Source organism: Chelonoidis abingdonii, chromosome 1, assembly GCF_003597395.2.
Source record: "Chelonoidis abingdonii isolate Lonesome George chromosome 1, CheloAbing_2.0, whole genome shotgun sequence".
NCBI lineage: Eukaryota > Metazoa > Chordata > Testudines > Testudinidae > Chelonoidis > Chelonoidis abingdonii.
In genome coordinates, this window is record NC_133769.1 from 31,709,694 (window position 1) to 31,732,473 (window position 22,780).

At 40.4% G+C, this 22,780-nt stretch overlaps 1 protein-coding gene across 1 annotated transcript in view; it reads left to right on the forward strand.

The window, feature by feature from the left end:
* KIF21A (kinesin family member 21A) overlaps nucleotides 1-22,780 on the forward strand; it is a 157,948-nt gene that overhangs the window by 42,589 nt on the left and 92,579 nt on the right. Inside the window, 5 exon segments of the mRNA XM_032803988.2 lie at nucleotides 10,567-10,687; nucleotides 10,690-10,731; nucleotides 10,734-10,786; nucleotides 14,229-14,411; nucleotides 21,593-21,742. Coding sequence (XP_032659879.1) covers nucleotides 10,567-10,687; nucleotides 10,690-10,731; nucleotides 10,734-10,786; nucleotides 14,229-14,411; nucleotides 21,593-21,742 — 549 coding nt within the window.

Consider the following 22,780-nt stretch of genomic DNA (forward strand, 5'->3'; position numbering starts at 1 on the left):
CCACGAAAGCTTTTGCCCAAATAAATTTGTTAAGTCTCTAAGGTGCCACAAGGACTCCTCGTTGTTTTTTCTGGTTGTCCTGTATATCTTAAAGAAATACTATTTTAGGAGTGTTTCAGAAGGTTGTTAAGCCAAGAAATCCCATTTTTTTTGTTTGTTTTTTGTTTTTATGTTTTTAATCCCTCTCCCTCTAAAGCCGGGGGCCTAAGTTACCATCAGTCTCCACTTTAGAGGACTCTGAGGGTATGTCTACACTGCAGTTAAAAACCCCTGGCAGGTCTGTGCCAGCAGACTCGGGCTCATGGGGCTTAGGCTAAGAGGCTATTTAATTGTGTAGACATTCGGGCTCAGGCTGCAGAGGCCAGGTTCTAGGACCCTGTGAGGTGGAAGGGTCCTAGAGCTCTGGCTGCAGCCTGAGCCCAACCATCAAACAATCCCTTAGTCCAAGCCCCATGATCTTGTGTCAGCTGGCACGCCACGGATTTTAATTGCAGTGGCCTTATTAAGGAAATAGACCTTTTAAGGAAGAGGCCCTTTCTCTGAGGAAGGAGCACACCGATTGGCTCCCAGGCTGGCAGTACCCTGTCTTACAGGGCTCTGTGCTGGATGTCATGGAAGATGAGATTTCCATTTAGACCATTTTAGTATATATAGGTTACAGTAGGATTTCCTGGAGAATCAGGAAAGGTGGTTTTTTTTTTTTTTTTTTGTGAGATGAACCATGTAAGGGGTTATAATCACTTTTGAGGTTGGGTTAGCTCCAGCAGCCCAGCTGAAGTGGCCACAAAGTGATGAAAACATCTTAAAATGACTTGAAGTTGCTTTTTTATAACTAAAAATGTCGTGAATTTGCGGTCCGATACCATGGGATGCTGCTGGTCTAGAAGTGAGTGATGAGTCTGCCTGGGAAGCTAGAACTTTCTGATCATCAGTAGTATAAAGCTACTGTTTCTATGAGCTATCAGACTTTACAGATGTTATGCTTTAAAAGTAAGTTACTGTTGTAGGACTGAATCTTACCCATCCAGGACCTTGAGTAAGGGTAGCTTTTTTGGGAGGGCGGCAGAGGTAGAATTGGGAGGGGAGAGAAAATTCCACAATTAGGAGGAGGAATCAGCATTTTTGAAAGTTTTAAAGGGAGATTTACTGGGCAACAGGTGAGGTGATAAAGGTGCATTTTAATTTCATTTATTGCTTGGATATTTCCTCTGTGTGTGTGAGTGTATATTATATATGACAAAACAAAAAATGACCTGCAGTAGTGGAGTCCAAATACTATGCTGATGAGCACATTAGAAATGCATATAAGATTTGACACATGTACAGCTCAGTTTTCACAATTAAGACTGTAAATCTGTTGCACTCTTTCTGTTGCTACTTGCTGGGTCACCTGGTGGTTGATGCTGCCAGTCTAACTTCAGTTTATTAAACTTTATGCTGAATCTTGTCTCAGCATAGATTTAAATGTTTATTAGAAAATATTAAAGAAAGGTGATACAAAGGGTTTGATGTGTCAGTCGTTGGTCATCAGGGGAAACATACAGAGCATGGGGGGACGCTGGCAACTGGTTACGGTTCAGCATATAGTACACACAGCCTGTAATGTCCCCAATGCGGGGTGTACGGTGGTTGGGGTCAAGATATAGTAGGGGGGCAGTGAGGGTACATCGCTCATAGAGTGGGCTACACACAGTCGTGGGTATGAGTAAGCGGGCCGGGTAATGGGGACAGGGTGACCCTCACGTGGTGGGATCCAGATTGGTAAGTTCAGGACTCAGGGGATATGGTTTGGTAGGGGGGTTGTAAGGGTTTCCCCCTCCCCTCTACTCTGTGTGTTTACCTTCTTGCAAAGTTTGTTTTCCAGAGGAGCACCTCATGCAATCAGTAGTAATTCAAAGTGGCGATAACTTAGCCTGTGAATTTCTCTTTTGAGAACTACTCAATACAGTACTCTTACAGGAGGCTAAATACATTAGACATTTTGACTTTTAAAAACAAGATGCTTAAGTTTTCAGTACAAAAATAATTACAGCATTGGAACATTACAAAACACTGTGAATATTTACTTGCATATAATTGAGTGACTTCCTTCAAAATTTTGGAGAGAGAAATAATCCTTCAGCTTGGGAAATAGAAAATGTATCCAGTTAAGGTGGGAGTTTAAATCTTTAAACAAAGTTTGAGGTGAGTAGTTTAATATAGGATGAGACCCTGGTTCATGGTTGATAACTTATCAGTGGAGCTGCTTCCAAGTGGTTTGAAAAACTATTCTTTATTAAATAAATATCGAATTTTAAATTTAAAAAGATATATGACTGACTGTGCTTTTTTTCTCCTTGCTAGTATGTAGCCCCCAGCATTTTCAGATTTTAATTCTGAAGTGCATATTTGTCCTGCTTGCCTATACCTCATTTTCCGTAGTCTACTAAGACTTACATTCTATTTTTATTGTTTTGAGGGAGGCGAAGGGGACATTACAACAGTCAGTGCTTATCTAGAACAAGCAGCAGGCAAGGAGTAGGACAGTTTTCAAGTTTCCTTTTTGGAGATGAGCATATTGCCATAAGACTTTACTTACTGTGGGAACAAGATTTTAAAGTTACTTGTACATTATTTGGAGTGCTGCTGGTTATGCTGCTATGTTGCAAACTCATTCAAATGTTGACTGGCACATTATTTCTCCTTCACTGATGACATTGTCTTGAACTGAAAACAAGGAACTAATTTTTTGTTTTTAATTGGGAAACATGAAAATCGTTAACGTTGTGTCCCTTTCCCTCCCCCAAATAATCAGTTTTATTCTTTGCAAATGGTATGTTTCTTTAAAGAAAATACCCTAAATCATAAATTTAGAGGTTAGATCTGCAAAGAAGTTTTAAAAATGGTTTAAATAGAGAAATTAGGTGACTGGTAGCCATGCTTGCAGGATCTTCTGTACCTATCATTGGGGGGCCACTGGAGACAGAGATACTTGAGAGCAGACTTGGGGTTCTCCCCTCCCATTTTGTGTTTTCTTGGAGAGTGCACTCTCCAGGTGAGGATGCCATCTGTGTTTAACTCTCTGCCAGATGTTACAGAATTTCACAAGAATTGATTTGAGAAAAATGCTGCTTTACCATTACCCAGCTGGTAGAGCTGGGATCAAAAGTTGGGGGTTGGGGTGGGCAGGGGCGTGTCAGGAAATGACAGAAAGAAACGGTAAAGAGTGGCGTTATCCAGCTCTAAAATCTTGGCCCAGTATTGTGAATAAGACTTCTAGCAAACGTGGTTAGTGAATAAAAGAGCCTGTCCTGATGAGAGCTACAGAAAAGGATAATTATTTTAGGAAAATAAATCTCTTTAAGAAAAGCAAGCCCATGTATGTTGGTTGACTGAAAATAAGGGAACAGCCTCCAGACAAATATAATTACACCAGTGCCATATTTCCTTTATTGAATTTTATTTCAGTTAATTCATTTATTTTCTCCTGATTATTTGCAGATTGAAAACAACAGCTTGGAGACCAAAAAGGTTCTTCCTTTAGTTTTTAAGAAAGACTTATTGTTTGATATAAAACAAGCTTGTTATTTTAAAACAAGGTCTCTAATATTCGAAAGGCCAACTAGTAGCTACTTAATAGCTGAGATTGGTGAAAAGTATTTTAAAATAATGGCATGATAGATGTACCAGGATGATTGCTGTCATCTTTTTAGAAAATCTAGAATTGTAAACGTGGAAGGGACCTTGATAGGCCGCCTAGTCCAATCCTCTGCACTGAGGCAGAACTAACTATTTCTAGACTGATTTCGGAGTGGCAGCCGTGTTAGTCTGTATCAGCAAAAAACAACGAGGAGTCTTTGTGGCACCTTAGAGACGAACAATTTTATTTGGGCATAAGCTTTCATGGGCTACAGCCCACTTCATCAGATGGATGATGTGAAAAAAAGAGGAGAAAGTAAGATGTCTGTCTGTATCTGCAAAAATTTTTTCATGAAGTTCATGGATTTCCATTTCATACGGTTAAATTCAGGGCCTTGCACTTCAAAAATTAGTTTTCCTCCCTTGGTATCCTGCTGTTAATTGATTTATCTCGTTAAACTGACCTCACACTTGATAACGCAACCTCCATCCTGTCATATATTTATAACTGCTCCTGTATTTTTTATTTCATGCATCTGATGAAGTGGGTTCTAACTCACAAAAGCTTATGCCCAAATGAATTTGTTAGTCTCTAAGGTGCCACAAGGACGACTCATCGTTATTTCTAGACCATCCCTGACAGATGTTTGTCTAACTTAAAACCTCCAGTGCTGGAGGTCCCACAGCCTCCTTAGGTGCTTAACTACCTAATGTTTAAGCTAAATCTTCCTTGCTGCAATTTAAGCCTATTACTTCTTTTTATCCATTTGAGGACAGGACAAGAATGATTTATTAGCCTTCTTTTATAACAACCTTTTACGTACTTGAAGACATGTTCTCCCTCAGTCTTCTCTTCTCCAGACTAAACACGTTTTTTTCAATCTTTCCTCCTAGATCATGTTTTCTAGACCTTTAATCATTTTTTTTGTTGCTCTCCTCTGGAATTTCTCCAATTTGTTCACATCTTTCCCACAGTGTGGTGCCCAGAACTGATCACAGTACTCTGGTTGAGGCATTATCAGTGCTGAATAGAATGGAAAAATTCATTGTTTTTTGCTCACAACACTTCTGCTAATACATCCTCTGATGTTCACTTTTTTTTGCAAAAGTATTACATTGACTCATGCTTAATTTGTGATCCACTATAATCCCCAGATCCTCTTCTGCAGTATTCCTTCCTAAGCGCTCATTTCCCATTTTGTATTTGTGCAATTGACTATTCCTTCCTAAATGTAATACTTTGCGTTTGTCCTTATTGAATTTCATCCTATTTCAGACGATTTCTCCAGTTTGTCAAGATCATTTTGAGTTCTAATCCTGGCCTCCAAAGTTCTTGCAAGCCCTCCCATGTTGGCATCAGCCACAGATTTTATAAGGATGCTCTTTATACCATTGTACAAATTATTCATGAAGATATTGACTAGAACCGGACCTAGGACAGTTCTCTGCTAGATCCCACTCGTTACAGATAGTAATCAAGTCACCCCTTGCTGATGTAGTCGGTCCTATGATGGTGTCGCTAGAGTAGATATGGGGACAGAGTAGGCAAGGGGGTTTGTTATAGGGATTGGTTCCTGGGTTAGTGTTTCTGTGGTGTGATGTGTAGTTGCTGGTGAATATTTGCTTCAGGTTGGGGGACTGTCTGTAAACAAGGACTGGCCTGCCTCCCAAGGTCAGTGAGGGATCGCATTCCACAATAGGTTGTAGATCATTGATGATGCGCTGGAGAGGTTTTAACTGACGGCTGTATGTGATGGCCAGTAGTGTTCTGTTGTTTTCCTTGTTGGGCCTGTCCCATAGTAGGTGGCTTCTAGGTACCTATCTCACTCTGTCAGTCTGTTTCCTCACTTCTTCAGGTGGGTATTATAGTTTTAAGAATGCATATTAAAGATCTTGTAGGTGTTTGTCTCTGTTTGAGGGATTGGAACAAATGCGGTTGTATCTTAGAGCTTGGCTGTGGACAGTGGATCACGCAATGTGTCCGGGATCGAAGCTGGAGGCATGTAGGTAAATATAGAGGTCAGTAGGTTTCTGGTATAGGGTGATGTTTATGTGACCATCACTTACTTGCACTGTAGTGTCCAGGAAGTGGATCTCTTGTGTGGACTGGTCCAGGCTGAGGTTGATGGTGGGGTGGAAATGGTTGGAATCCAGGTGGAATTCTTTAAGGGTCTCCTTCCCGTGTGTTCATATGATGAAGATGTCATCAATGCAGCACAAGTAGAGGAGGAGTGCTAGGGGATGAGAGCTGAGGAAGCATTGTTCTAAGTCATCCATAAAAAAGTTGGTATACTGCAGGGCCATGCAGGTACCCATAGCAGTGCCACTGATTTGAAGGTATAAGTTGTTCCTAAATTTGAAATGGTTGTGGGCGAGGACAAAATTACAAAGCTCAGCCACCACGTGTGCCATGGCCTCATCAGGGATACTGTTCCGACAGATTGTAGTTCATCCTTGTGTGGAATATTGGTATAAAGAGCTTCTGCATCCATGGTGGCCAGAATGGTGATCTTCCTGAAAACACCAATGCATTGTAGTTTCCTCAGGAAGTCGGTGGTGTCTCGAAGATAGCTAGCAGTGCTGGTAGTGTAGACGCTGAGGAGAGAGTCCAAATAGCCAGATAATCCTACTGTAAGAGTGTCAGTGCTTGAGATGAGGGGGCATCCAGGATTTCCAGGGTTATGGATCTTGGGTAGCAGATAGAATACTCCTGGTCGGGGCTCTGGGATGTGTCTGTGTAGATTTGTTCCTGTGTTCCCATTTGTTGTAGCAGGGAGTTTCTTGAGCAGATGGTGTAGTTTCTTTTGCTACTCCTCAGTGGGATTGGAGATACTGGCCTGTGAAATGTGGTGTTGGAGAGTTGCCTGGCAGCCTTCTGTTCATAATCCAACCTGTTAGTGATGATGACAGTATGTCCTTTGTCAGCCCCTTTGATTATAATGTCAGAGTTGTTTCTGATGCTGTGGCTGGCATTGTGTTCTGTACAGCTGAGGTTATGGGGCAAGTGATGCTGTTTGTTCACAATTTCAGCCTGTGCATGTCCACAGAGGTCCAGCCTGTCATTTCAACTGTCAGGAGTCCACGCAGAATTCTTCTTCTTATAGTGTTGGTAGGAGGGTTCCTGTGGGTCAGTGCTCTGTTCTGTGGTATATTGAAAATATTCTTTGAGGTCAGAGACGGCGAAAGCAGGCTTCCAGATCACGGCAGAACTGTATCATGTGCGTGGGGGTGGTGGGGCATAAGAGAGTCCCTGAGACAGGACACACTCTTCTGCCGGGCTGTGTGTGTGGTTGGATAGGTTAACAATATTGTTGGGTGAGTTAATCACTGTTGTAACCCCTGTGGCATGATGGTACCAGAGGTGGTGCCAGCCTCTTCCTGGGTGGCGTGGAGGGGCCCCTGAAATGGTCTAGACAGAAAATTGGGGGGATTGTATTAATCATCTTGTGGGCACAGGACACCTTTATTTTTGCAGTTCTACACTGCTGCTAGAAGCAGTGGTGCCTTCAGAGCTGGGGGCTCGGCCCGCAGCTGCCACTCTCTGGCCTTCCAGCTTTGAAGGCAGCACCACTGCTGCTGCCAGCAGCAGCAGCAGAGAAGTAAGGGTGGAAATACCATACCATGCTGCCCTTCTGAGTAATAATATTTAAACTTTGTGCTGGGAGGAGTGGCTACGAGGCACTAAGACAAATTTGGGGTGACTCCCCTGCCCCCTCCCAGCACTGTCCCTGACTGGTGTAAATATTCATAGTATGATGCTTTTATTTTTTACACGGTTTTGATAAGCAGTGAAATAGTTAAGCATGTTGACATTTAAAGTATTATCATTGAGTTAGAACCCACTGAAACTAATGGGGCTGTTCACACCCCAGTGCTGTTATTTTGGGCTCTCTGGAAACTCAGGCAGGCATCTTTGCATTGATTATACTTGCTCCACAGTCATAAAAGTTAGAGGTTCTTTTTGAAAATGGAAAGCAGAGAACCTGGAGAACTATTGAGAGGACCTGACTTGTCCTTCATGCCACCCCTGTGCTACTACATTTGGGAAACACTACATTAAATGCAAGACACGAGCTTTGAATCTTAAACAGAACTTGTCCTCCAGGAGACTGTAAGGTATTTGAGTTAAACAGATGCCAGCAGAACAAACAAACTGAAGAATTTTAAAGAGTCAAACTAAAAATCATTTCCCTGTCAATCAGATTTCATGATTGGCGCCGTGAAGTCATAGTCTCTGTAGTTCTCCAGTTGTTCAGAGTTTTTCGGGAAAGGCAAGCACTGAATTTCTAATTTGAAATAAAATAAGGAATGTTCAGGTTTTCTTTATAATTTTATGATGTACAAAGAGGCTGTTGTTAGTTTAGGCGTAGGTAAAGACTATTTATTCTCTCTTCAGTTTTGATACCAATGGACACATCTACCAGAATCAGCTGTTTTTTAGAAAGTGCCCTCAAAGCTTTATTTAGCATTCCAAATTACAGTAATATAAAATCTTGTTCATGGAGATTCCTTTTAGTGGGTGTGTGCTAGAAAGGGCAAATTATTTACAGATTTCAGTAAAATGGAGACCTATATTTACAAGCTAAACATGCTTGTATGCAAATATTCAAGTTGTAGAATTTTTTTTTTTTTTTACTGAGAGGTTGTATATTACTTTTTATGTAATAGTTCCTTTGAAGATAGTTTTCAAAGGTTTGTTTAGTTTCCACCACATATTAGAGGAAATGTTCACGAGAGAGATACTTCCTGATATTATTTATGAATTTCCTGCATAGGGATTAACTTTCAGAAAACATTACAAGTAAATACAGCTTCTACAAGATGTCATGCAGTGTGATACAATAAAATCTTCCTAACTAAAGTGCCAAAAAGTATGTTTGAGTATCTTCTACATCACTTGTTTGAAAATAATTGTTTGCGGAAAAATGATCAGTTTAACCTGCGCAGGATACAGATAGTTCAGTTTTTTATTCGGGGTACTCTGTGGTCCGTGTGACGGATCAAAAGTTTCACTCAGTCTGCAACATTTGAATTCCATTAAAAGTTACTCTAGTTTGAAATACAGGTTGTAAGGTTTACACTAAGAACATGTCCCATGCAAACAGAGTGCCAGGTTTGTGCTCAGAGTTTTATTCTTGTGTAAATCCAGAGTAATTACATTGAAGTGAATTGCGTACTCTGGGTTTAAAGTAACTGAATGCAGAATCTGACTGTATGATGTTGTTTTGTCACACTGAATGCAAAGAGCTATGTACTATTGTATGACCCTTGTATGGAACAAGCATGTCATTTCTCAGTACTATAGCTGGGAGTCTTACATGTTTCTATATTTTGCTTTCCCATAACAACAAACAGCTTTTAATAAAAGGTCACACTTGTAGTGATAGGTGAACCTCAAAGAGGTCTGAGTCAGGATAAACTTCTGATAAGCATCCAAACAAAACATATTTGGGAGGGAGGCTTGCATCATTGGGGTTCTGCTATCAGCCACCAGCAGAAGATTAATGTTAGCTGAAAAACTTTTCAGCTTGTCTGTGGAATGTCCAGACTGCAGTCACTAGGTGTGATTGCAGCTGGAACTAACGTACTTGAGCTAGCTTTAATCTAGCTAGTTTGGGTCTGTCATGGTATCTAGCCCCAATCTGAACCTTAGAGTCCAAAAAAATGGGGTACCAGCATGAATTTCTCTAAGCTTAATTACCAGCTTAGATCTCATAAGCTGCCACCAATCAGGACTTGGAGTGCCTGATAAACTCTGGTCTCCCCAAAACCTTCCCTGGGGACCCCAAGACCCAAATTCCTTGAGTCTCACAACAAAGGGGAATAAACCATTTCCCTCCCCCCTCCTTCTTCCTCCCAGATCTTTCCCGCCCTGGGTACACCAGGAGATCACCGTGATTCAAACTTCTTGAATCACAACACAGAGAAATCAGGTTTTTCTCCCCCTTCTCCTCCAGGCTTCTCCTCCCTGGTTAGCTGGAGAGAGAGACAGATTCAAGCTCCGTGAATCTAAAACACCGAGGAAATTCGCCTTTCCTCCCCCACTCCCCTTCTCCCTTCTCCCCACCAATACCCTGGTGAGTACAGACTCAGTTCCTTTGCCTTAACAAGGGGAAAAATTAATCAGGTCTTAAAGAGAAAAATGTTTATAAAAGAAAGGAGAATAAGATAATCACTGTAATCAAGATGGAATATTCAGGGTCTTCAGCTTGTAGAAACTGGAGAAAGCCTCCTCCAGCAGAAATACAATTTAATACTTCCAGCCAAATACACATTAAAACTCTACCAGCCAGATACACATTTGCAAATAAAGAAACCAATAAAAAGACTAAACCGCTTTTCTACTTGCACTTACTACTTGAATAGAAAATAGAGCCTGTAGTACGTCCGGTTACTCACAGTCCCAGAGAGAACACGCAAACCCAAAAAACACGAACAAAGGCTTCCTCCACCGAGATTGAAAGTATCTTGTCTCCTGATTGGTCCTTGGTCAGGTGTTGCAGGTCACTGTTTGTTAACCCTTTACAGGTGGAGAGAGACATAACCTTAGCTATCTTTTGACGGGTCCTGAACAGAGAAGCCATGGCAGCATGAGCTTCCGTGTGGGCTAGTCCCACAAGTAATTGCCCAGGGTTTTAGGCAGATACATTCAACTATGCTGAAGTGTCCGCTGCTGCAGCGTCACTGCTCCAGGACCCAAGCTAGATTAAGGGTATGTCAGCTTGAGCAGCAATCATCCAGTGACTGCAATCTAGACATACTCTTAGCTTATGAAAAATGAGAATATTCTTTGCTTATCGGTTTTTTTGCTTCTTTTAGAATGACCAATCTTAATCATGTCTTATTTGCATTGCTCCTTTGATTCTATTTCTAACAAGGGGGATTTCTAATCTTTGGTCTGTATAATTGTGTTTTTTTTTTTGTTTTGTTTTTGTTTTTAAATAATAGAATCAGACCACAGCTAGCCAAGAGAAGATTGAAGGATGCCATATTTGCACATCTGTCACGCTGGCGAACTCTCAGGTGTTCCTGGGAAAAGATAAGGCCTTCACTTTTGATTATGTGTTCAACAGGACTCGCGGCAAGAGGAGATTTATGATCAATGTGTAGAAAAATGATTGAAGGGTGCTTTGAAGGATATAACGCCACTGTTTTTGCTTATGGCCAAGTAAGTCTTACAGTTTAATTTTAAATTTGTTTATGAGCAAAGCAAGAAATTTCCAGTAACTACATTTTAGTAAAGTTTTAAAAGTGTGAACCTTTGTTTTAAAAAGCATTGGTGAAGGAATATTATATAGAAGGTTTATATAGAGCCTTTGGCCTGAAAGATGCCAGTTCAAATGCAGTGTGTGTGTATATGTGTGTGGTTGTGTGTATATGTGTGTGTGTGTGTATATATATATATAATATATATATATATATAATATATATTTTTGATGTATAGAAGTGCTAAAAAGGCCATGAAGGTGCCTGTCATATAACTTAGGATATATTTTTTAAGTGCAACAGTACAATTTAATATAACCCACCACCAGTAAACCAGTGCCCTTTCCCTCCTCCTTCTGAGCGTTCCACACAAATACCTGAGCTGTTTCCACACCTTTTCTTTTTCCCCTGTATTTTCAGATTCCGGGGGGAAAATGGGCTTTGCGGTATGTCCTGAGGCTATCAGATGTGGGCTATTCAAACAAGTTTGGGGAACAAATTCTAAAGCTGTGAATTCAAGAGTAGGAATTAATGGTAATTCTCAGAATGGAGAGGGGTAACTAGTGGTGTTCCCTACGAGTCAGTCCTAAGACCGATCCTATTCAACTTATTCATAAATGATCTGGAGAAAGGGGTAAACAGTGAAGCAAAGTTTGCAGATGATACTAAACTGCTTCAAATAGTTATAGACAAAGCAGACTGTGAAGAACTTCAAAAGATCTCACAAAACTAAGTGATGGACAACAAAAGCAAATGAATTTAATGTGGATAAAGTAAGAATGCACATAAGAAAAATAACCCCAGCTATACATACAATATGATGGAGTTAATTTAGTGCAACGAGTCAGGAAAAAGATCTTGGAGTCATCGTGGACAAGTTCTCTGAAGTGTCCACGCAATGTGCAGAGGCGGTCAGAAAAGCAAACGGATTTAGGATCATAAAAAGGATAGAGAATAAGAATGGAGAATATATTATTGCCCTTATATATCCATGGTACGCCCACATCTCGAATACTGTGTAATGAGTGGTCTCTCACCTCAAAAAGATATACTGGCACTAGAAAGAAGTTCAGAAAAGGGCAACTAAAATGATTAGGGGTTTGGGGAAGGTCCCATATGAGGAAAGATTAAAGAGGCTAGGCCTCTTCAGCTTGGAAAAGAGGAAACTAAGGGGAGATATGATAGGTATATAAAATCATGAGTGATGTGGAGAAAGTGGATAAGGAATTTTATTTACTTATTTTCATAATACAAGAACTGGGGTCATCAAATGAAATTAATGAGCAGCAGGTTTAAAACAAATAAGAGGAAGTTCTTCTTCACGCAGCGCACAGTCAACTTGTGGCACTTGTTACCTGAGGAGGTTGTGAAGGCTAGGACTATAACAATGTTTAAAAGAGAACTGGATAAATTCATGGTGGTTAAGTCCATAAATGGCTGTTAGCCAGGATGGGTAAGGAATGGTGCCCCTAGCCTCTGTCAGAGGGTGGAGATGGATGGCAGGAGAGAGATCAAATGATCAAACTTGATCATTGCCTGTTAGGTTCACTCCCTCTGGGACATCTGGCATTGGCCACTGTTGGTAGACAGATACTGGGCTAGATGGGCCTTTGGTCTGACCCGGTACGGCCATTCTTATGTTCTTAAGCTCTTGCAGGAAACGATGTGCCGGCAGTCCCCTATTGATTTGAAATCAAGTGAAGGCACTGGTCTCAGGAGACCTGAGTTCAGACTTCTGCTTAGAACATGTCTTCATTCAGAAAAAAAAGGTGTGTTCTTAACTCCATTTAGTTAACTTGATAAAATCCTAGTGAAGACAAGGCAGATTGTAGTTTAACATGAGTTAGGAGGGTGAGTTAAACCTCCATAGTCTTTGGGTATGTCTGCAGTTCAAGCCAGTGGTCTAAACTCTTGCTTGAGAAAACATTCTTATGCTAGTTCCGATCAAGCTGGCATGTTAAAAGTAGAGTGTAGTCCTGTTGGCCTGAGTGGTAGGAGGAGCTAACCACCCCAAGTAAGAACCTATGGTCTCGGACAAGCCGCTAGCCCAGAGATCGGCAACCTTTGGCACACAGCCTGTCAGGGAAATCCGCTAGCAGGCCAGGACAGTTCGTTTACCTGCAGCGTCCGCAGGTTCGGACGATCGCAGCTCCCACTGGCCACGGTTTGCTATTATAGGCCAGCGGGGGCTGCGGGAAGTGGCATGGGCTTACGGATGTGCTGGCTGTTGTGTCCTGCACCCCCATTGGCCTGGAATGGCGAATCACGGCCAGTGTGAGCTGCGATCAGCCAAACCTGTGGACGCTACAGGTAAACAAACTGTCCTAGCCTGCCAGCGGATGTCCCTGACGGGCCTCATGCCAAAGGTTGCCAATCCCTGGGCTAGCCCTTGCACTATCTTGGTTGTGCTATTTTTATCATGCTAGCTTGATCAGCACTAGCATGGATATGTCTCTTCAAGCTGGAATTTACACCGCCAGCTGCATGTGCATTCAACCTGCTAACTCATGTGAAAACTACAAACTGCCTTGTCTTCAGCAGGACTTTACCTCGAAGTTGAGAACACACATTTTTTCTTAATAAAGGCACAGCCAAGTCTTTCTGTGTTTTCAATTCCTCATCAGTAAAATGGGGATAATAGTACTTTCGTACTTGAAAGATATTTTGATAATAAGTACAATAATGAATGTGAGATGTTGAGATACCACGATGAGAGCCATATAATAACCTAGGTAGACAATTGAAAATAGTGCCAGCACAATTGGCTTTAATGACACATTAGTTGGCACTCTCAACAGAAATGACTAAATGGGCTTGGAAATGGGCACTATCCACTCTGTCTTGGAGATGAGCGCTGAAGCATTTTATCAGTACCATAGGAGAACTTTGAACTGCCACTGCCTTTGCTGTACCTGTTCTGTGGATAAGCGGACGATTTTGATTTCTAACATGGTCAATAAAACACTTCTTTCACAAGCATTTCATTCATAAAGAAAACCTTTTTAAAGAAATCAAAGTCGTGCATCTGCTGTAGAATTTATATAGCTTCTACTTTATCTCCTTTGCTTTGTAATGCAATTAGTAAGAGCTGTGACTTAACAGAAGTGCCTAAGTTTCATACAATGGTAGTGTTCAGGAGCAAATTTATTGTACCTCTTGACATGATCCAAGATTGTGTGTGATTTTGTGCCTTTAATGTATGCTGTACCTAGGGAGGTGGTGGAATCCCCTTCCTTAGAGGTTTTTAAGGTCAGTCTAGACAAAGCCCTGGCTGGGATGATTTAGTTGCGAATTGGTCCTGCTTTGAGCAGGGAGTTGGACTAGATGACCTCCTGAGGTCCCTTCCAACCCTGCTATTCTATGAATTCTGTGATTCTACTTGTGACTCCTCTTCTTAAATTCAGACTGGCGCTGGGAAAACATATACCATGGGAACAGGATTTGATGTCAACATAACAGAAGAAGAACAGGGCATTATATCACGTGCTGTTAAACACCTTTTTAAATGCATTGAAGAAAAAAAGCAAGCTGCTATTAAACAAGAACTTCCAACTCCAGAATTCAAAGTGAATGCCCAATTCTTAGAGGTAAACTTTGTTTACATAGCTATTCCTTTGGAAAGTCGGTGAAATATTTATGTATCCTGATGTCTACTTATTCAGTAGTTTTTCTCAAGTAATATATTTTTAATTTATTATTTTGCTGTTTCCTTTTAGTATTTGATTTGGCTCTTGAAATTATAAAAAGAGACTTTACAATCTAATTCTAATTCATTCTTTTTCCAGCAGGTAGTAAATTATTTTTGGCAGGTCCATTTACAATGTACTTTGAATAGAAAACATTTTTATACATACATATTTAACGCAGTCATATCCCTTTCTGTACCATTTGTGTGGTCGTGGGAACAATCACGTAATCATCTTTTTTTAAAGTTATGGAATAAACTGCAAAATATGAAATAAATGGCGTTTACTTTGTGCTTCTGAAGAGTAATCTGCGCTCTGCCCATTCATTTAACTATGCCAAGAATCTCTCTAATATTCCAGTGCTATTAGCAGGCTTGTTACAGCCATCATTCAAAAGCTGACTGACTTAAAAATATTTCTTTCCCTAGTTCCTGGCAATATTGAAAATGTGAAGATCTCTTCACTGTAACTGTAAGGTCCTCTGGCAGCTCCTTTGCTATTTAGCCCACCCAGGACTGGGTCCTCAAGTTACTCCCTAGCTGTGACCAGCATCATGGTTACATGAATAGCTGCTCCTCTGTGGTCTCTGAGTGCACCTGCCTCCACCTATCCCAGATGCCGGGCCTTGTGATTTTACCTATGTTGGAGAGGAATTTGACAATTTTCTCTCTTTGACTGGCCCCTGGGCTACAGTACCCTGCATATCAAAGGTTCGTTCTTGCAGGTCCAAATGATTTCTAGCACCTGTGGTTCTTCCCTTCAGGAGTCTGTGATCAGTGATATACAGTGACACAACAACCTTCTTAAAACCAAAGTATTGTTTATATATCAGCCAGAACAAAGCATTAGATAAGAGAGACATGCACACAGACAGTTTCTCTAAAGTCTTACCATCCCCTGATGGTAACCTAGGCAGGTCTAACTTCCTTAGACATCTCCAGCAGAGTGTTGTGTGTCTGTCTGACTCTCCTGAATAGAAAGTGTTCTTTTTTTAATCCTACTACAGTTCTTTTTCTTTCCTGTTCACGGACCTTTTCTGGTCCTGGAATTGTCTTTTAACCCTGAAATGTTTGCTGAGGAGTGGCTTATCTTGAGCCATTCTTTTCCCTTTCTGCAAAATGCATTGTGTAAACCATGGAACAGGTTGAATTTCCGCATATGGACCTGCATTTAAACATATAAGGGGTAGGGTAAGCCACTTCTGGGTTGCCCTTTGTCCTGCATCCAGTGAAAGCCCACCCCTGGGCTGTGAAAGCAAATCATATGGAGTTGTAGAGGCAGCTGTTGGCAGAAGAAGCCCTGACAGCATGGTTCTACATATGGGATGTTTCCTGGGAGCTGGAGTTTAAGAAGTCTGAGACCTGGACTAATATGGGCCAATGTCACCTGTCCCCTCTCTCACTTAGTAATACCGTGACACTGGACTGGGGACGCTTAAAGCCAATGGCAACCCCCTTTTTTTAAAAAAAATCCCCCATATTGCTAAACTACAAAATCTGGCACTGCACAGTGGTTCTCCCTGTCACTAGTGCATGTTAAGGAAGTTCTACTGTAAATTGTAGGAATGTGTGTATTGTTTAATTCGGTATTTTGTTGCTGGAATCTATCTAAATCTTTTAAGCTCCACTCATCACCATGGCTTCTGAGTAAAAAGCTGCTTGTTTGTACAAGATGTCCTAAGTAACTTTAAAACATGTGACTGAAGTTTAACAGATCTTACTGTGTTGTCGGACTTGCACGCTTTTGCCACTGTTCATTTTAGGCACAAATTTTAAACTCTCTGGCTAATGTTTGACTAGAAGAATAATGCACAATGAATAGTGCAAATGCTAAAACTATTCTCTTCGCAATGGATTTGGACGTTACTTTCTAATTGTTTTGAGACTTGCAGTTGCTCTACTTCAGCTTGGATAGTAGCAGCATGAGCAGTGACAAAACCTTAAGAGAATATTTGCTGGATTTCAAGAGTTTGTGCAGCATGTAATACTGCAAACATTACTGTGACTGTTGTAATCCCCAGATATTGTTTTGTAACGAAACAATGCAGTGGAAAATATAGATACAATTAGTTGATATGTTTCTGTATCCTACGTTAAAACCATGGTAACTCTGCCCGACTTCCTCTCATATCTTTGAACACGTAGTCTAAAATGGCTACCTTCTGATAATTGAAAATTGCTTTCTGTCCTTGATACGAGCTGTTGACCTACACTCGGTGCCAATCAAAGGGTCCAAGCTCAAAGGGGGCCTCAAATTTAGACACAAGTTAACTTTTTGGCATTTGATAAGTTTTGCAACTTGTTTCTGTGTGCATCCCTATTGGACCAAAATGTGACACTCTCAGCTTAGATCTGCAAATTTAAGCAAATAAGAGATGTGATTTGGTAAAAGACATAATTTTTTGTTAACTGATATAGATTCTGTCATATTAAAGAGTTTAAAATGTTCATAAATATTAATAAAAATATATCGGTTCTGATGACACAAGATTAGACTGTGATGAATGTGTCCTCTCAGATCTGCTGATTATATAAACAGACCACTACTAGTGGCTGGTGCTGGATCAAGTGCATGCTGAAAGGTAGAGAATTGTTACATTTTAGTGTCTTTATAGTTTTATGCCTCGTTGACTAAGGAATTATTTATGTGTGAGAATTTCTCATTATTATCTTCATATGGTAGCTAAAAGAGGTGACTGGTTGGTTGGTTGAGCTCTAACTTGGCAGCTTGGCCATCATCATCGGCTTTCGTAGTGTATAGGGCTAGATTCAAGGTGAACATTTGTGAGGAGAATCTTGTACAGTGAATTTTGTGAGGAGACACGTTTAAAATGTTTTGGACATTATCCCTCTGTCTGAATCCGTGTCTGTGTTTACTGTATATATGTCATCCCTTTGTCTTCAGCTCAGCCTGTTACATTATATCATGCGTGCTTGAGTTTTGATTCAGTGATAAGGATAATAACCTGTCTGACTGTTTCATTTTGTGTTCTTAATTAGTATTCCTTCGTTTAAGTCTTTTTACCATTTGTATACATGTTTACAGTAGAAGATTTCCAGTGTAGATATTCCACTTATTTACAGTAGAATATTTCAAGTGTCAATAGGCTACACATTGACCAGATAGATCACTTTGAAGAGGAGATTTGAAAGTGGTACAAGCAAGAGACAGTGAAAACAACTTAGTGAAGCAGCAGTTAAGAGCTCAAAGCCAATAACTTCATTTCTCAAACAGCTGGAAAACACACCTTACCCAACAAACAATGCTACAGATAATGGAAACTCTGCAACCACAACTGGTGATATTTCAATGCCAATACCTTAACATGAGGACAGCAGTCAAGAAGGAAATGTGCCAACAGTAACAGCTGCAGCAGAAGATCCTGTGTACGATCAACAATAAACTCAACAACCACAGGAAGATGTAGATCTTAATGCACCAAGAGCAATTCATGAGTACTACAGGTTTGACTGTGACTGACATTGGAATTATTAACAAGAGCAATGCTGCCCAAGTGCAATCTTTTCTTCAAATTAATTGTTTTGAAATTCCAAGTAACATTTCACGAGATGCTGATAATCCATGCTTTCCCTACTCATCTGCTGACAAAAACTCTTCCAAATGAGACCTGCACAAGAGGCTGGTTATGCTAGAGTATGGAAAAAACAATCTCAATACTGTGCACCCTGCTTCATTTTGAACAAAAGTGCTGCAAATGCATCAGTTCTCTCTGATCAATCAGGACAGAGCATCAACAGAGGTTGGAGGAAGCTGAAAGACCGAATACCATCATGTTAGTGTTCAGTGTCGCACAAAGAAAACTATGTTGCATGGAAATCAGCCAGTAGGGCAGCATCAACTGAAAGTTCAGTTGAGAATTTTACTCTTGACTGAACTCTCTACAGAAACTAATAACGGAAAAAAACTTCTTGAGCGCATCCTTAATGTCGTCCTTTTTCTTTCTGAGTGGGGATTGTCTTTCTTTGGTTCCAGTCAACTTATTGGTGATCATACAAATGGAAACTTTCTAGGCATAGCTGAGCTCCTCAGCAAATATGACCCACTTTTATCAGAGCATGTTAAATGAGAATCATGAGAGTCAAAAGCACATGCAAGTTGATTATCTTTCAATACACATACAAAATGAGTTTATTGAGCTATGTGGGTCATTCGTACAAACAACAATTCTTGATGAGATTCAGAATGCCAAGTATTTTTCGATCATTGTTGATTCCACTCCAGATACTTCTCACAAGGAACAGACTGTAATGGTTGTTCGATATGTTAAGATTGTAGACCGCTCAAAATTTTCAATTGAAGAAAGGTTTATTTTGTTTGATAATTTTACGAGAAAAACTGGAAAAGAAATTGCTGCTCGAGTACCAGCAATTCTAGAAGGTTTTAAGTTAGATTTTCAAGTCTGCATTGGTCAAGCCTATGATAATGGATCTAATATGTCTGGGAAGTACAAAGGTGTACAAGCAGTTCTTCTTGAATGTAATTCAAACTGTAATTTTCTCCAGCTGTGAAAACCACACTCTAAACCTTGTAGGCGTTTGACTATGCTGAATCATGCAAGGAGGCAATTACTTACTTTGGAACTGTTCAGGAAATGTACACTCTCTTCAGTAGCAGTCCACAAAGCTGGGAGATTCTGAAGCAATATCTTCCTGTTTCACTGCATGGGATGTCCAAAATTAGATGGTCTGCATGGATTGATGGCGTTCAACCAGTTGCACAGCATTTGAATTGAGTTAGAGAGGCTTTAAATGAGCTTGAATCTCTCAGTCTCACTGCACAGGCTAGAACTGAACTTCAGTCTATTCAGAAGCACATGTCCAAATTTGAATGCATTCTGATGTCATCTTTGTGGGTGAAGCTACTTACAATGATCCACCAAACTAATCTGGTAATTGAAGCACGCAATGCTACACTTGATGTTGAGAGGGATAACATTGAAAGTCTTATCAATTACATTCAACAGATTCATGAACAATGGGATGTGATCCTGACTTGAGTCCAAATTAGTAGCACAGAATATTGGTATTTCATCTGAGTTCTCCACCAATTGCAACTTACTTACTGAATCCGATTCCGAGGAGCGTTATAGGGTCAGTGTCTTCCTTGTCATCACTAACTCTATTCAATGAGGTCTTTATACGTCGATCTGAGTCACTGCGACTAATTTGTACCCTTTTTGGGTTTCTTTGGCAGCTCAACAGACTGAGTAATGAAGATCAGCTTTCTGCAGCTGAACAATTTCAGCAACAGTACAACAAAGAAATCTCAAGAGATCTCAGTGACAAGGTCATCTTCCTCAGACAAATATATTCAACACACTTTAAATTGGATTGCAATCCAAAGGAATTGCTTCAAGAAATACTGGAACTTGGACTCTCTGGGGTGTTTCCTAATATCACAATTGCGTTGCGTATTTTTGTCCGTTTGCCTGCATCAGTGACTTCAGGTGAATGCACCTTCAACGTGTTGAAACAAGTTAAGAACTATCACCGTTCAACTATGGGATAAGAGCTTTTGAATGGGCTTGCCATGCTTAATATCAACTGTGACATTGCATGAAAGCTAGATTTTTGCCTCAGTAATTAGTACATTGATTTGCACAGGAAAAGGCTGGAAAAACGTTTGTTAATAAAAAAATATTCAAATTATGTCTCACTCTTTTTTGGTGCCTTATTTTGTTTTCATATGCCTTTTTTATTTTTTATTTTTTTTAAATTATGGCTAGGGGCCTCAAAAACTGGAAGGGACCTGGGCCTCTCTGGATCTCTGAGAGCGCCTGCAGGCACTTAAAAAATCCCACATGTGCTAAGAAACTAGTATGTCAAGCCTACAACTAGAAATAAAAATGTTACTTCTGCCTAATTTGTCTTGCAAAAGCCACTGCATGGGATTTGCATTCCACACTATTCTTTGTGGTAAGTGCATACACAGTAATCTCAGACACTGTAATTAGGCGCTGAGAACCTTTTAAAAATTAAGTGTCTTTTTATTAGGTGCCTAAGTATTGACTTAGAGGCCTAGACTTATTCACCCATATGTTGAAAATTTTGGCTAAACCAAATTTTGGTTCTCTCAGGCTGTTGGACAATAGCCTTTTTCTTAATCTGCCTCAATGATGTGGTTTTTTTGACTGTAATTCATTATAACAAATGTTACTGTTTGTTAATAGTTGCAGATTTGATTAACCATGGTTAAGCAAGTCACTTAACCTTTCTGCCTCAGTTTCCATAATCTAAAACTGGATAATAAAACTTGCCTACTTTACATAGCTTTTTGAGGTTTAATTACTTAATTTTGAAAAGCACTTTGAGGGTGTTTGCTCTCTAAGGGCTAAATATTATGTGGATATCTGACAGCCTGAAAAATATCCTATATGTTTTGCTTTTATATTAAAGTTATAGATATAGGTCCCAATTAATATTTGGGCCCATTGTTCTAGGCAATGTACAAAGGTAGCGTAAGAAACAATGCCCCAAAGAGCTTATCTAAATAGACTTTGCCCTACCTACTTTCTAATTTACAACTAGAGTATGACATGTAAGTTCCATGTGTGTGGTTGTTTTGGTATTTTTTATGCAATATTTTTGGATGGAGTGTATTGTTTGTTTTACTTAGATATTATATGTATTCTAGGGCAGTGGTGGGTGAACAGGAAGGGATTAGCCAAAAGTGAAAAACAAAGAAGGGGCATTGAGAGGAGGGAGTTAGATGGGAGTGGGAAGGATAGAGAGGAACATGTCAGGCAAGTGGGATGAGGGACTGAGTGGAAGGAGGATTGGAGCAAACAGTCAGACAGCAGAGGGGAAGGAATGTACAAAGTAAAACTATAGAAAGCAGTCTGATATCATCGGTGTCCAAAGGTGCCTTGCACTGAGACTGCTTCTGCAATTGCTCTGCTAGTTTTTGACTGCCTTCCCTGGGTTGGCTTCACTGGTAATTATTGATGACTCTCCTATGAGAAGTCAATTTTAGAATGTTATATAAAGGTAATATATAGATGTTTTGGTTTTGTTTAGCGTTTATTACCAAAAGTAACATTTTATGCCTTTTTTTTTTGCTAGCTTTACAATGAAGAAGTTCTTGATCTATTTGATACAACACGTGATATCGATGCAAAAAATAAAAAATCAAATATCAAAATACACGAAGATTCAACTGGAGGAATTTATACAGTAGGAGTTACAACGCGAACCGTGAATGGAGAAGCAGAGGTGATAACTGAAAATAAGTTTATATATAACGTATGCATCCCAATATAAAAATATGGATTGTCTCTAGTTTGATGGACAAACTTGTTAAACCCTGACTCATTTATCTATCCTTTCCCCTCCACCCCCCAGTTCTTACTGTAGTCCAAGTTTAACCATTTTCAAACCATAGATGCAGGCAGGGGGTGGTGGTGCTGATGGGTAGAAAACACTAAAGCTATTGTTCACGGTTTCTAACTTCTGATAAATATAATGAGTAAAAATGTAGGTCTTCTGTTCCATTAGTGACAGAACCTTCTGAAGCTCGGCAATATAACTTAAGCTTAAAAAAGAGCTGAAAACTTTTGTTTCAGACACAGCACTCTTTTATGTCTGTGGATTGATACAAATAGGACCTGCACTTAAGTACGGGCTTGTCTTCACTACCAGTGTAAGTTGACCTAAGTTACACTACTCTAGCTATGTGAATAACGTAGTAGAGTTGACGTAGCTTAGGTCAACTTACCCCAGTGTCTCCACTGCGCTGCATCGATGGGAGCTGCTGTACAGTTGACTTACCTTACTCTTCCAGGGAAGCTAAAGTACTGGAGTCAACCGGAGAGCGCTCTGCCATCAATTTAGCAAATCTTCACTGGACCTGCTAAATTGATACCCACTGCATCAATTTCAGCAGCGTCAATCTTCCCAGTAGTGAAGACAAGCGCTAAGGCCTGGTCTACATTGGGAGGGGGGAGATCAATCTAAGTTACACAACTTCAGCTATGGGAATAATGTAGCTGAAGTCAACGTACTTACACCTACTCACTGCAGTGAGTCGACTGCTGCCGCTCCCCCATCAACTCTGCCTGTGCCTCTCTCGGTGGTGGAGTATAGGAGTCAACGGGAGAGTGCTCAGGGGTCAATTTATCGCACCTAGACTAGATGCGATAAATTGACCCCCGCTGGATCGATTGCTGCCCACCAATCCGGCAGGTAGTGTGGACATACCTTAAGAAAGAACAGGAGCTGTGTTCAGCGTAGATTTATGATGGTACTGTAATT